Source organism: Sminthopsis crassicaudata, chromosome 1 (assembly GCF_048593235.1).
Source record: "Sminthopsis crassicaudata isolate SCR6 chromosome 1, ASM4859323v1, whole genome shotgun sequence".
NCBI classification, from domain to species: Eukaryota; Metazoa; Chordata; class Mammalia; order Dasyuromorphia; family Dasyuridae; genus Sminthopsis; species Sminthopsis crassicaudata.
Window position 1 is genome coordinate 498,209,140 of NC_133617.1, and position 12,725 is coordinate 498,221,864.

The window sequence follows — 12,725 nt, forward strand, 5'->3', positions numbered from 1 at the left end:
TTGGCAGTTTCCCTGAGTTGAGGGGGAGGAAGGGGGGTGTTTCAAACATTGTGATTTTTAAAAATGATTCATTTCTGAATGTCTATTCACTGTTGAGCTGTTTCTGTTGTATTTGACTCTGTGACCCCACTTGGAGTTTTCTTGGCAAAGACACTAGAGTGGTTTGCCATTTCCTTCACCAGCACATTTTACAGATGAGGAAACTGAGGCAAAAAAGAGTTAGCACCACACAGCTAGCAATTGTCTGAGGTTGAATCAAGTTCTTCAGACTCCAAGTCCTGCATTCTATCTCTATCCACTGTTCAACAATCCCTAGCTGACCCTTATATCTGAGAGAGTAATCTGTAGAATTCTTAACAATTTAGGATAGTTAGTTCACTGTATTCAATTTTATACATATCTATCTATAGGTGCGCATGCGCACACGCGCACACACCCCAGAAAGAAACTAAAGAGGTGGGAGTGGGGGGGAAAGGAGAGCAGTTCAGTAGTAGATAGAGAGCACTGTGATAAGAACTCAGAAACACAGGAGTTCTCAGACAATTACTGGCTATGTGACCTTGAACAAGGCACTTAACTTCTCTCTCAGCCTCAGTTTTCTTATCTATAAAAAAGGGATAATAATAGCACTTACCTTTACAGGGTTGTTGCAAGGATCAAATAGGATAATACATGTAAAGAACTTTGTAAACCTTACAAATCAATCAAAATTATATACAAATGTAGATATTCTTATGAAAAGAAAGGCAATGAAACCCAAACAAAATCAGAAGATTCTTAAAATTGCCTACATTTTCATTGAAAAACACTTGTACTCCTCAAAATGCTATTAGACGGACAGAAGACTAGGATCAAGAAAGGAAATGGAATAAAGACAGAATTTGTATGTGGGGGTGGGTAGATGGAGGTGAGGTGAGGAGGATGGGGGAAGATGTACCCAATTTAATATGAAAATAGAAAAGGATGACAAAAAAAAAAAGGAAGAAATGAGTGTATTTCTATTTTCTCAAAAGTAATAACAGTTATAACAGCTGATATTTATAATGCTTGAAGATTTGCAAAACACTGTGCATAAATTATCTGATTTGAGTAATCACAACAACCCTATGTTGTAGGCAATGCAAGCATTATTATTCCTATTTTATAGTTAATAAAAAAAGCTCAGAAGGTGACACAGCCTACCACAGCCAAAGATATTAAGTGCCAGAGTTGAGATATTATCAGCTCCAAGCTTTACTGACACCATTAATTACCCTTGGGAATATAAAACCAGTTAAATATATATTTGCTCTAGATATTTAATGTAAAAATCTAAACAGCTAAATATATGTGTGTATATACATATAAAGCTGCTAGAAAGGGGAAAAAAAATCAAAAATGTTAGAAAATCATACACAGCCTAAGGTAAATCCTGATAGCCTCTAATGTTTCCCCAAACTCAAGAATCTTAACAATTGTTGCCTAGCCCAAGTTTCACTCTGCATCTAAAAGAGCAGGAAAACTTCCTTGTCCCTATTTTTATATGACTAAAACTCCTCTCTGAAGGTGCTTCTCTAAATAAAAGATAACCCATTAAAAAAAAAAAAAAGCAGTATTTAACCATTTAATTTTTATACACATTGTTTTACTATAAAATAGCATTTTAAAACCTGGTATCTCTGTATAAATATTACTTTCCCCCAAACCTACTATAAACAATAAATGCTAGCAAAACCAGAAAATTAAGTAGCATGCCTTAAAGAATCCTTTAATGAGAGAAGTAATTAATATATTATTAAAATCCAAGGAGACTCAGATGAAAATTGTCTCATATGATGGTAATTTTAAAAGTCTGTCATTGAAATAGATGAAATAATGAATCATGAAATAGTTATACTATTGACAACACTTTGACTACTATGAAAGTTCAGATAATAGTTCAAAGCTGTTTATTCAACTCCTGTGATACATCCTAAGGTTTTATCAATATAAGTAGAGAGTCAGTCACAGGAAAATCCTTAGAACGAATGGATATTAAATTAACTCCATTACCTCCTTTGAAATGACTTTTCAAATGTTCAAAAGTATTTAACTTTGTCTTTAAAAACTTGGCAGTAATAAAATATATTCTGAAACTCTTGACCCATAGCAAATCTGTCATTGTTCACCAGGAACTGATACTTAGATAACTTGAAGAGACTGTTGTTGCCAAAACTATATAGATAACTATTAACCTAATACAGAATGCTCAAAAAAAAAAAAAAATCAAATTAGGAATATCTTATTCTTACATATTGCAATTATAAATATAATTTTGTATAAAGGACAAAATTTCTGAGTTTAAAACTTTTTCCAAATTATTTCCCTTCACTGACTTGTGTTTTAAAACAAACATTTTGCAGAATAAAATTAGGAAGCTTATAATGGAAACCGAATTTTCATCATATGGATATATAATAGTACATTTTCTGAGGTACAAATTTATAATACAAATTCCAGTATTTTGAGGGAGAACAATCTGCTTTGTTATCAAAAACTGGTGAAACTGACATTTAATTTGTTTAAATCAGACCCAATGTGATGTTTACTGTTCATCGAATCTCGGCAATTATAGTGTCAGTATCACTTTTTCAATTTATGAGCTTAAGAAACTTAGTAATATACATAAAACACCAAAATTTTTTTTTAAATTACACTATAAATTAGGAAAACAAAAGAAATGGTTTGGCTTCTTGGCTGATATAAGAAAATAAAATAAGTTATGGGGTATTGGGAATGCCATCAGAAATTTTGAGGGTAATATTAAAATATTGTCATTAATAATTGAAAAATCAAGGATGACTTGAAAATTTTGTTTTGCAACCAAGATATTCCCATTGTACATATAAAGAAGACCAATTTTGGTATAATAGAAGATTAAATAAATCAAATAATTGTATAGAGTTATGATAATAATAACACTTATTTCCCAAAGTAGTTGGAGGAATTAAATGATTCCAAAGTGCTTAACATAGTGAACATTGTAAAAGTCGACTTGCTAATGGAGTTTAGATGAAAGACAGTAACACGAATAATTTTCCAAAAGGACAATTCATTTAAGATTTCAACTAGCTGAGTAGATAAAATTTGAATTAATTAGAATTTGAGAAGTTTGAAGTTGTGTTTTTAAAAAGCAATTATAAAGTTCTTTAGGTTTCTAGTGAAAAACTATACAGTGGAATTCTGAAAAATATTAGACATGATTAGAAATGTGAATTCTCTTAAGCAAAGAAATGTCTTTAATATATACTATTACATGAAATTTTTCTAAAATATTGTTAAGTGCTATTAATGGAGCCATGTCCCTATTTTGAGTTATGAAAATGATTGTGAAAAGTTTTTGAAAAAATAATCATATCCTTTTGCCTTAAATTCTTATGATTTAATAAGAGATTTGAGGATCTCCCAAAGAGTTATGTTCCCCATTTGTAATTGTGCTTGAGTCAAATTACTTTAAAATGGACTAAATTGATGTGCTTGGACTAAAGTAAGTTTAGTATTTCATGAATTAACCTGCTTAAAAAAAATAAAAAAGAGGCAAGACTATTAAAAAAAAAAAAAAAAAAGAAACTATTAAATATTCAATGGGTTATATTTTCCTCTATACTATCCTGGACTCAAAGGGAAAGACTACTCTATAAGCTAAGTCAGAAAGTGGTTCAAGTAATAACTGAGAAATCAAAAACTAAACATTCTAAAATATTACAGAAAACAGGCCGCTGAAATTCTTCAAAGTAATCTTTAACAACTAGAAAAAAAAAAAAAAAAAAAAAAAAAAAAAAAAAAAAAAAAAAAAACCTGGTATATGACAAACACTATATATTACTGTTGCTTCTTTAAATGATTTTAATTGATATTACTCCACAGTGGCTAACTCTATATTGCATTTTAAATGTCATTAGGTATAATTAATAAAAATACCAAAGAATAAAGGATAAATGACTTCTCCTGCAAAATGGCTTTAAAATACATTCTAGTAAACTGTTTTCATTTTGTATTATAAAATCTAAGAAAAGCAGTTAGGGTGGGTTTACTTCCTCTCTTGAGCTGAAAAGGCTGTTAGATCACAAATGTATTTATTATAGATTGTAAAAAAAAAACCAAAAAAACCTTGAAAACCATTAATATTTAATGAAGTATATCTTAAGAAAATAAAAATGATAAATGATAAATGATTGACTTTTGGAAGAAAAAAATCCTCTTAAAGAGATCTTTGTGAAACTCCTTAGAATGTCTTCCTTGTATAAGTATAAGATCTTATCAGCCCATCAGTGATAATTTGTTGTCAAACACTGAAGGGCTATATACACTTTAAGGAAATATGACCACTTCCAGAAAAAGAAGGGAAATATATGAGATAAACTTTTAATAATAAACTGAATCTGAGATCATTTAGACATTCATGACAATATATCTGTTAATAATTATTAGTATGTGGTTAAGTTACATTTTTGAATCAATTATTCACTGTATGTAAACTAGTGTGCACTATGTTCATGTAAAATCCCAGAATGCATTACATAACAATGCCTAAGAATGGTCATGATAAAGCCTTTTATCAACTTAGTGAATTAAAGACACTTCTAGAACTTATATTTCCTATTGGCAAGCTGTGCTTTGAAGCTTGCCTAAAGTGAACCAGATGTACTTCCCCTGCCTTTATCCTATCTACAGAGTAGCAAGAGGAGTTGCAGATTTAATTATTAAAACCTAATATGTATTTATTTGTTTTTATTTAACTTACTTGTTTTATTTGTATATTTACTTGTTTTACAACATTATGTACATATGGTGAATTTTGCCTCCAACAATTACAATAACCGTATGAAAATTTCTTTTAGTGAACACTGTTCAAAAATCTGACCCAATGGTGTTAATGGTTATTGTCACCTGAACAAATTATATCCTACTTTTCTAAGATGTGATTAAAGAAAATTTGATATTTATGGGGAGAATCTTGTGGATAGGACATCAATTTGATAAACTTCCATTTTTATTTCAATTATATTTATAAGATTGCAAAGCCAATTATCCATTAACATCCTGTAGTCTGAGGACTTACAGATGGATGTTTGTCCTTGGGGAAAAAAAACTAAAAGATCTTACACAGGCAAAGGTAGGATTCTCTTTACTTGATATCCCACTGCCCTCCTTCATTTCTCCTACCTTAATTCTGAACCTGACTTTTGATACCCTGTGAACAAAGTGCTTAATTAGCTCTTAATTATCCCTTGTTATGGCTGCTCCATATCATCATAACCATTTCCCCTTATTTCTCAATTCCAATTTATCCTTTATGTTCAATTAACACTTTGCCCTTCTTATCATAGTAACAGGACATTTCAGTTTTTTATTTTTGTACCTTGATGGACAGATTGACCTGGTATGTTGACTATAAGATAAAGACTAGTGAGTATCCCTCCTTCAAAATGTCCCCAAGTTATCCAACACATCTACAAATGTTGGCAATAGTGACAAATTGCACGTTGTTTCAGGATGTAACTAATCTGATTACAAATCAAGTGACCTGTCTCATCAAATCGAAATACAATCAAAACAAATTTCTCTAGATTCTGCAATTTCTTATGTCTCATTTCACTACCCTACAAGAAATTTTGTAGAACCCTTGCTTGTGTGTTGATTACTGAGGATAACCTGATTAGTTGGCAACTGACAGCCTTGCAAGCAAATAAGTCACTGTGCTTGGGACTTTAAGCCTTAGTTTTTCTTTGCTTCAAATTCTAAAATTATATCCCCTTCTGTAAAGGGAGAAAAATAGATTTTTTTCCCCCATCTTTTCTCCAAGACCCACCTTAGTCAAGTCAACAATGCAAACAGTATTCAGGTTCATTTTTGTCTTTTCTATTCATATTTGTTGTCACTGTATGTTATTTTCCTCTTTTTATTTCACAGCGAAGTTCAGTAAGAGAAAGCATATGGAAAAGTAGTCACTCAGAGTCTGAGGATCTGGGACCTCATCTCCCTTCTCATGTATGCTACTACCTATCTAACCTTGATTAACCATTTCACCTATCTGACCCTCAGTTTCATTATCTATAAAATGAAGGGAACAGAGAGGATGGGATGCCCTTCTTAATTTCCTCAATTATTTGACTTTTCAAGTCTGTTTTTGAGTTCTTCTATGAATTCTTTTGGGCAGATATTCAATGAACATTACTCTTTGGGGTAGAAAAGATTTTTTCACTTCAGTATCCTTCTCTGAAGATGAACTCCACTCTTCTTTATTCTCATACTAACTTTCTATGGTTGAGTTTTTTTCTCCTTTACTTACTCATTATTTAAAAAAACAAAACAAAACAGTAACTTGTTACTGTAATCACCTTTAGTCCTAGGGTATGGCGAATGGCACGTCTGGCCTCAGTTCCTAGTCAATTCTTGTGGCAACTGCGTTAGGATCCTGGGTACCTTGAAATCAGCCAGAGTCAGGATAAACAAAAGTCTTTATTCTAGGTCTTTAGCAGTAGAAGTGAGGAGAGTGGACTTGTAGGATCTCTTCAACGTCAGCTCTTTTAGTCTCTCTCACTGAAGTGACCCTGGCTAGACCCACAATTCTCTGTATACACCAAAGGATTGGGCCAGCACAGATGGGAAGGGCCATTTTCCAAGCATATTCTTATAGAGGATTGTCCAATTGGTAATTAGCCTCAAGTGCTCGATTGTTTGACCCAGTGCATTGGCTCAAGAGTTTCAGCCCTTCACAAGTTCTCTCCTCTGGCCTGGAACCAAAACCAAGAACTTTGCCCTTCTGTAAGTGGCCATAGCCAGCAATGTCCCTGTCCCACTGCTTTTGCACTCATAGGGGAGGTGTTTTTTCACTCAACACTTTTGTCTTCGCAGCACTGCTGGGCCCACCTCAATTTTCCCCAGCTCAGATGCTTGACTCTTCACACTGTCCAGAGGGTGAAAATTCCTGTGGCTGAAGTAGAGGCTACTTCCAACCCAGATAGCCCTAGGGTTCACAGGTTGAAGCTGTTTCAGGGGAGCTTAGCCTAGAGGTGTTTATACTTCAGAGGCCAACCCTCAATCCTGGCATCTTTCTTCAGATTTTCTCCTGTTATCCCAGAAAAGCCAATATGCAGTCTCAACTTCTGCTTATTTTTACCCATCTACAATTACCCTGAGGTGAATTTTCTGACCTACTCCATAATCTTCCAGAATCCTCTCTTGATAGCCTTTCAAATCCTATGATCTCATGCTTGTTTTCCCCCACATGGCAGCTTAGCGGCTTATTTTACTTTTTTTTTTGTCACTTACATTCAAAAGAACAATTAATGGTGTCATGACCTCCAAATGTGACTATCATTTACATAAAGCTTTTCTAGAATGAAACTTGAAGCTCAGAATCGCTTGAAAGCAAGATCATGGATATTCAAAAATAGCAAAAGGAACCAAACTTATATTACTCAGCATTTTAAAAAATCTTAACAATAATTTGCTTTTCTTAAGGTTCATATTGATTCATAGACAAATATCCCTTTTTTGAAGAGTATCTTCTGGGTATTAGAACTAAATAAGCATCTTCCGTTTAAGAACCAACTATACATTAATAATAGTGGAAATAGGGGCAATTAGGTAGCAAAGTGGATAGAGCACCAGTCTTGAAGTTAGGAGGACCTGAGTTCAAATCTGGTCTCAGACATTTAACACTTCTATCTTTGAAATATCTCTTGCATCCTCCTCTGACTCTGCCACCACCTTAGTTTACAAGCCCTTGTCACCTCATATCTGGACTTCTGCAATGGTCTGCTGATTGGTTACTATGCCTCATGTTTCCCTACTCCAATCAGTTCTCCATTCAGCTGTCAAATAAAACTTACTGAAGTACAATTTTGACCATATTATTTATCTATTCAACACTCTTGTGGCTCTCCAGGAGAGAGGATCAAAATATAAAATCTGGTGTTTGCTTTTAAAGCCCTTTATAACCTGATTCTTCCTTACCTTTCTAGTCATTTCAGACCCAATTCCCTGCCTTACCCTCACCCCCCATTGTACTCTGTGATGCAGTGACATTGGCCTCCTTGTTGTTCCTTGCATAAAAAAATGCCTGGAGTACACTCTCTCCCACTCCTCATCTCCATATCCTAACTTCCTTGTTTCCTTTAAACCTCAGCTAAATTCTACTTTCTCCAAGAATCCTTTCCCAGACATTGCTTCCAATTTATCCTCTATATAAACTTATTTTTACATTACTTATTTACATGTTGCCTCCCTCAGATTGTCAGCTCCAACAGCAGGGACTATTTTTTGCCTCTCTTTATATCACCAATTATAATAGGTACTTAATAAATGTTAACTGACTTGAATTGACTTTACTTGATGTAGAAATGTTTGCCTTGGCAGGAAGAATGGCCACAGAGCTTCATGTGAGAACAGGGAAAAAGAAGAGATATGGAAGATTTCTGAGCAATGTCAACTTAAGGTGGGTGGATAAGGGAATCAGAATGAGAGATTAATAAATCATCTAAATTTTTTCTATGTAGTACAATGTAAGGTCTTCTGGTGAAAGAGTAAGTGTTCTATGTCAGGAAGTGCTCTTAAATGAGCTAGCAGATTTCAAATTCTAGTTGAAATTATGTAACAAATATAGGCGACCTATTGCTACTTTTAAACTCACTCAGCAATCAGAGAGGTTGGTAAGTAGAGGATAGCATAAAGTTGAAGTGAATTACCAAATGTTAATGTAGGAAGAGGAAACAAGATTCACCAGTGTATAGGGTGAGAATCATGAAAACAATGAATGAATAGGTGAAGGATTGGAGGTCACGGGGAAGAACATGGAAAGATGAAATAAAAGATTATGATCAGATAAAGCAACTTTGGAATCCATGAACATGGAAGGGGAACTCTTGGAAAAAATGGTAAGATCCAAGTCTATATAGATCATCTCTATGGTGAAAGTGGAAAAGTCAAGCATGAAAAGGGATTAACAAAATTGAATTGCTCCTCCCCTCCCCTCTTACTTCACCTGCCTTGCATTCTTCAAGAATTTGGTTATACATTCTACAATTAACCACAAGGAAAAAGCATTCTTAAAATATTAGGGAAAAGGAAAACTATTTCCTCATTTCAGGTTCATTATTGCAAGAATATAAAATTCAGTAGTGATGCAAAGAGGATCTTTCTTTATATGGGTTATGACCTGTTAATTATGGAAGCTAAAACTGAAGTGGATGGCTACCTTTGAATTTTTTCTGATATACTTGTGATTTAAAAAAACAACAAACATTTCAGGTTTCAAGGATAACAGCAATCAATGTAAGTTTTCATTCTCTGTCTGAAATGGCTGCCAGTCAGTGGGCTTAGACAAGTTCCTTTCTGGTAGCCTTGGAAATTATTCCAAGGGGTCTCTAATTCCATGTGCATACTAACTATTGGCATTTTGCTACTTCACCAAGAAAACATGCAGTGAGACTCATTATAAAAATAATTCCTACATACTGAAGATTTGCCTTACAAATGAATAGTATTACTATTTTTGAAATATCTCATCAGTAATAAAATACAAATTCAAAGTAAATAATGACTTTAGAAGAACATTTTCTAGTATTACAATATAAAGCTAAATAGTAATAACATAAATGTAATGGCATGCTATAACTGCTCTTATGTCTAAGTTCTCTGCTATAAAATTTGTTTGGTTTTTAGACCAGGAACAGGTAAAAATGGTTTTGTCACCCTAGTATAATTACTTAAGGACAAGAACTCTGCCTTAACATGTATTTATATTCCCCATAAAACCTAGCATAGTACATTGTATATCATTAGATTTTACATTCATATATATGTATATAAAAATGTGTGTTACACACACACACACACACACACACACACACACACACACACACACACACACACACAGAGAAGCCGGAAAATAAGGGCTTTTCTGATATTAATATCAAGTGCTTTTAATAAGTGTTTATTCATTAAATGACAGTAAAAGCTCTATATTTAGAGAAAATAGGGTATCTTACACATGCATATGATGTATATATGTTCATTTCTATACTTAATCTCTCAAGCCACTCACTGTATGACTTTTCTCCTTTGCACTTAACCTTTTTCTTATACATTCTCTGTTTTCATCATTTTAACTGTACTTAGTCATAAACTTCTTAGGGCAGGCATTTTTCATCTTTAAATTCTCAGAGTCTAGCGCTACACCTTAGATAGAATAAGTACTTAATCAACATTTATTGAATATATAGTATAAAATGGTCAAAACTGAGATTTTTACCATTCAAATGCAAAGAACCCATTTTAGGTTAGTGAAGAAAGATTGGCATGTAGTGCTACAGCATCCTCAGTAAATAGTTCTCTGAATTCTAAGCCTTACTTCAGCTTTTGTATTAGTTTTTTGATCATCTATTAATGAGTTTTCATTGACAAACATCAGAGCCAGGAGGAGAAAAAAAGTCAACATGTTTTAAGAGTTTCAGGATAACCTATTCCTAGTTTTAGTTTCATTGCTAGAAGAGATTCTATTTTACAGATAAGAAAAGGAAAATCCAGAAGGGTTAGGTAACATGCCAAAAGTCACACATATACTAAGTACTAGAGTCTGGATGTGAAATTAGGGCTTCTTCTATGATCTTAAGTGATGTACAAATTCCTAACTGTGCTATGCTAAAGATAGTCTATTTTTATATTGTGTTCGAAGTCTTTTTACCAAAACAAAAACCAAATTTTTGCTGTGTAATTATGATAACCTAAGAGATTAAAACCTGCTTATCTCACTATTCTTTGTTGTAGACTGAGACTATGTGGAGCATGACATTTATTATGTCTGCTAGGATTTTATTACACATTGCTTAGTCTTGCTGAACTGCTTTTTCCCCTTTTTGACTCATTGTTGGAATGCCCAAGTAGAGAGGAACTAGTCAAAAAAAAAAAAAAAAAAAAAAAAAAAGCATCACTGAAATAAAATTTTAAAATCAACAGAAGAAAACAAAAGGAATAGCAGAAGAGTAGGGCAGCTCTAAAAGGAACATGGTGAAGTGAGTATATACTTTAAAAAAAAGTAAACTACAATATATGTATGAACTTCTCTGTTCTACAATGCATTGAAAGTACTCATTTTAGTTAATATTTAATATAATTTTATTATTTATATAATTTATATAACTAATATAAATAATTAACTAATAATAATTGAGAATAATATTAAATAAAAATATGAAATGGCATTAAACATGAATTAAATTTTAAAATGATAAAATGTGATCAAAAATAATAAGAAATATAAAATATAAAAAATTAATTCTAGGAGAACAGAAATGGAAACATACTACAAAATTAAGAAATTCTGTGGAACATGCATATTTTGACTGAAACAAAATCTTTATGAAGAAAAACATTAAGATATGAATTTTGCTAGGATTTTCAATATAGATAAAACACAAAATAAAGTCTTAAACTTTATTATTTTTAAAAAATTCTTTCATTGCAGTAAGTGAAGTTAAATTTTATTTCACCTATGAAAAAGATTGCAATATGTAATATATTTGGTGTAACTGTGTCTTAATTATATTGAGTATGCATTAGACTTCCAAATTACAAGGTACTCACAGCACTTTAATAACTAAACCCCCTATGTCAAATTTAGCTCCACAAGTGAAATTTCAATATTTAAAAGTCAATGCAAATATCCTTTACTAATTTAAAAATAATCTTAATAGAGTTACCATTTACAAACAATTTAATCACCTGGTTAACCAACAACATCTCTGTGAAACAGGAAGCAGATTAACATCAAAAGAAAAAGGCCAATAACTTGCTCAAGGTCATTAAGAAAATGACAGGCAATATCTGAAAATAAATTCTGATATAATGGTTTTATAGTCAACATTTCAGGGTATACTATTTACTTTTGAAATATCCTTGTGTAAGTGAATAGATATTTGAATGTTCCTGAACAAGATGGACTGGAAATAAATGCTATAAGCAGCAGCAGGTACCATATATGTAATACCCAAAGAAGATAGAAATGTAATATAAAAACCAAAGTCAAGTTTTATAATATGCTTACTTGTGGGAAGTCCTTTTCTTCATCATGCTGGCAGACACACCTGCATGTCCTATAAAAGATACATAGAAAGGAAATGAGAAATGACTAAATAATGAGTAGGTAAAACTAATTCTCAAATAAAACTACGAACAAAAACATTTCATTCCCTAAAAGTTGATAAAAAGTATATACTTTAAAAGCTAAATTTAATATGAAATATATTTATTTTCTTGGTTCTTAAAAGTAATAATAACTATGTGTTATTTTATATCTTTATAGAAGCCATCTCTATCTACATGAAAGATGATGTTTTTGTTTCTTTTCCAAAAAAAGAGGAAAGTGTGAGTGAGAAAGAAAAGCACTCATAACTAAATGGGAAATGTTAAAAACTACATTAACCTGTAACTTTGGGAAAGCATATTCTAATATAGCGAATATCTTAAAGGTCAAGTTCTTTTAGCAAAAAATATGGCAGAACCGGAAATTAGAAAAAGACAAGGAAAAAATAAGTCCCCTGAAATATCTTGTTATATGGAATCATATGAATTGTAAGCATTTCTGAAGAATGAAAAAATAAGTGATTCAAAACAAAACAATAAGCAACTGAAATATATTGTTATATGGAATCACAGGGATTATAACTGTTTAAAGACATATAGTTGACATGTGAAGGCTGCAC

At 32.3% G+C, this 12,725-nt stretch overlaps 1 protein-coding gene across 11 annotated transcripts in view; it reads right to left on the reverse strand.

The window, feature by feature from the left end:
- Positions 1–12,725, reverse strand: part of SPIN1 (spindlin 1) — a 211,735-nt gene that overhangs the window by 9,358 nt on the left and 189,652 nt on the right. For all 11 annotated transcript variants that reach the window (XM_074281489.1, XM_074281491.1, XM_074281494.1 and 8 more), the window contains one exon: positions 12,068–12,116. In XM_074281489.1, coding sequence (XP_074137590.1) covers positions 12,068–12,116 — 49 coding nt within the window. The remainder of the gene's footprint in view (positions 1–12,067; positions 12,117–12,725) is intronic.